Source organism: Crocuta crocuta, unplaced genomic scaffold (genome assembly GCF_008692635.1).
Source record: "Crocuta crocuta isolate KB4526 unplaced genomic scaffold, BGI_CrCroc_1.0 scaffold1133, whole genome shotgun sequence".
Taxonomy (NCBI): domain Eukaryota; kingdom Metazoa; phylum Chordata; class Mammalia; order Carnivora; family Hyaenidae; genus Crocuta; species Crocuta crocuta.
Genome location: NW_027530366.1, coordinates 679,572 through 682,813, shown reverse-complemented (window position 1 = coordinate 682,813; position 3,242 = coordinate 679,572). Strand labels below are relative to the sequence as shown.

General features: G+C 45.4%; 1 protein-coding gene across 1 annotated transcript in view; it reads right to left on the bottom strand.

Moving 5' to 3' along the window:
• The window catches only part of BCORL1 (BCL6 corepressor like 1), a 43,414-nt gene extending 40,458 nt beyond the window's left edge, over positions 1 to 2,956 (bottom strand). Inside the window, exons 1-2 of the mRNA XM_077766161.1 lie at positions 2,893 to 2,956; positions 2,663 to 2,792 (exon numbers count right to left, since the gene is read on the bottom strand). Of these exons, the coding sequence (XP_077622287.1) occupies positions 2,663 to 2,748 (86 nt within the window). The 5' untranslated portion in view covers positions 2,749 to 2,792; positions 2,893 to 2,956. The remainder of the gene's footprint in view (positions 1 to 2,662; positions 2,793 to 2,892) is intronic.
• Positions 2,957 to 3,242: the final 286 nt, after the last annotated feature.

Below are 3,242 nucleotides of genomic sequence, written 5' to 3'. Positions count from 1 at the left end.
CCCCACCCTCAAAGGCAGCCACCAGAGACCAGCAGAGCCAGCCTGCAGGCCCAGAGACTCTGAAGGTGGCAGCAGCAGTGGAAGCAGCAGTCCTGGCCACTTCGGCCATACCCGTGCCTGAGTGCTAGTCCCTGAGGCTCTGGGAAAATGTCGTGTGGCCACGTTTCAAATCCTCAGAGGAGAGGGGTATGCAAAGCTAAGCAAACATTAAATTGCTCCATGGAGAGAAGAGCCTGGGACAGGAATAGCTTGCAGGGGAGGGGTGCACAAAAAGAAGTGGGTCAACCAGGCAAGGTTAGGAGGGTATAGGCGGCAGGGAGGAGGGGGCAGGGGTCAAAGCAGACTTCAATCAGGACTGAAAAAAAAGCCCACCATTTCTTCCCAACAGGGATGACCCTGGGCAATTGTGCTTAAGGCTTTGTTGAACTTAAACCAGAAATGGCCATAACCTTTCACGGCCGTTTTCCTAATTATTAAGGGCTGGCACCACTGTCCATCCAGACCTTTTTCAGTTCCCATTGGGCCCTGGCCACACCACACACATCAGGCTCCTTAGGTTCCATCCCCTGCAGACTTTCCCCGCCTGAGTCCCAGCACACGCCAAGACCACCTTCATTCCAGCCAGGGTCTTCTCCAAACACATCGTGTGGGAAATACCAACCCTCACCTCAAACTCCTACTCATCCCTCAAGCCCCCACTCAGATGTCACTGCCTCTGGGAAGCCCTCCTTCCTTCCCTTATTCCCCCAGGAAGTCTGCCATTGCATCTAGACTCCCACAAGACCTGTACATGCCACTCTATAACACTCATCATCAGTGTCCCATGACTGTTAGTTTGCTCTTGCTGGAATTAATAAATGTTTGTTGAATGAAGGAATGAATGGACACAAGAAAGGAAGCAAGCAAGCAAGAAAACAGAGTCAGCTATCTGGGGCTCGCAGAAAGACCCTGCCCCTGTTCCTATAGTCCTTAACTGCACCTGATGAAGCTAGGCAGATTTCTCAAACAATTTTAAGAGTTAACCCCCTTGTGCAGCTTCACACCAGAAATTTCTAAGTTCTACCAGTTGTAAAGGGCTGAGGAAGATGGTTTTTAAATAAGGTGGGATCCCATCTTGGAAATCAGCTGCAGCATGGCCTAGACTGTATAGAGGAAGGTGACAATAAAGGGTAGATGAGATCAGAAGTGACAATGCTTAAAAGGTCATCTTAACCACTAGGCATATTTGGTAATTTAACATCCCAAGAAAGGTCCATAAAGAGGGAAAGTCAGGTTTGGGACTCACTTCCTGTTCCTTTCTCAGCAAGGATTTAGAATGGACAATGAAGCAAGGTAACTTGTCCACTGATTTTTTAAAGGCTCTAATCCAGATCTCTGCATCCAAGCCTCAACTACTTATAACGAGTTGCCAGTGAATGCTTACACAAATCGATACCACCACCCTCCTTCCCCCAGTTCATCTCTGAGTAATTATCTAAGGACATACTTCACATGCAAAAGAAAATATCTTTCTAATGCAGATCTGAGAGGAGTTTTGTCTTATTTTCCTTAGTCCTGTCTTTCATATTATAAAATTAAATTCCTTTTAAGTCCATCTCTAACTTGTTCCTCAGCACAGAGAACATTAAACTATTAGGCACTAATGGCTTTAAAAAAAATAAAAAGGTCTATTCTCCTAACCTGAACCTCAGACAAGTACACACTTCTGTCAAGAGCAGAATAAAAAAGAAGATACACACAAAGACGTCCTTTCCTTTACCCTTTGAAATTACCAACATCCCCCCACATGCACACACACCCATGCACACATTTCCAAGATTTACCCAAGGAGACACCAGATGTGAATCCCAGTAAAAGCCATAGCATTCTTCATTCTAGAGGACTGATCTGATTCTGATGTTTTTGGATTTAAACAGTTGATGGATTGAAACAACAACTAAACACCAGCAAGCATGGCTTTTGCAAAAATGAGAGAGGCACTCCAACTATCACACATGGCTCTTTCTTTGGCTTAGGGTCCCAAAAGTCAAATATAAAATCTGAAGGCCATTTTGAGTGTCTTTCCTATGAGGAGTGATCAGAAAGGGCATAGTTTGGTCAACCAAACATTTTGGTGAACAGAAAATTTAAGACACACATATCACCAACTCTCGTTTCATATGACAACTACATTAAGCAGTTTGATCTTCCTGAGATACTTCATAAGGATCTCACTGCGAATCATCATTAGCCTCATGAGGCAGGAAAGCGCTGAACACCAGAATACCCACTAACAGTTTCCAGTATACAGCTGAATAATAAAACTGCCTTTCTTCCAGGCTTAGATCAAGGACCAAAAATATCCTATGCGTATCCTTGAGCACCGAACATGGATGCAGCAAATAAAAATTGCAATCGCTTGAGCTTCCCCTTACTCCACAATCTGACGGTTCTTAACGAAGTTGGCCAAAGGTCATCTGCTGGCTTCTTCACCTTCATCTGAACAGGGACGGCATGGCAAAGTAGGGCACTTACACAGTCCCAGCACCATCCCATCTCAAGAAAATTAGCAACCAAAGCCTCTTCCCCAGGGGCCCTCCCCGGGCCCCGCTGCAGCTGCACCTTTGGTGAGTAGGTACCACTCACTGGAAGCCAGCAACAGCCACCTTCCCAACCTCCTCACCTCTCCTCGTTGATGCCACACATGCGAATCCGGTCAGAACTGGTCCAGTTGTGCACGCCGCTGTAGAGCGGGGCTGTCGAGATCATGACAGCCACTCACCACCAGACAGGACCTGCTGTGGCCGCTCCCCCTGGGGAAAAAGAACTCCGAAAAATCATAACTCGTAACAGGGACAGCTGCTTTTAACCACCTTTAATAAGGAAACATTTAAATAAAGGCAATTATAGTACCAAAACGTTAAAGCAGTCTCTCCCACAAGGCAGCCTGCCATGGAAAATTAAGGTCCAAATGGGGATGAGGGCACACCAGTTTTCCAGGAATCCATAGGTTTCAGGATGCTGATGAAGATGCTGTTAATCACCTAGAGCGATTTTTAAATTACGTTAAAGACAGATATGCTTGAGTGTTCGAGGAAATTCAATCTATTCCAGACAAACAAGATGACAGTATATTTTTCCACACACATTTAGCCTAACCAACTGCAATTAGAGGTTTGTTCCCATATATGAACAATGCGTTGAAAGACTACTGGGGATCTTTTTCTCAAACCTCTCTAATCCACGGGTACTGAAGTATTTGA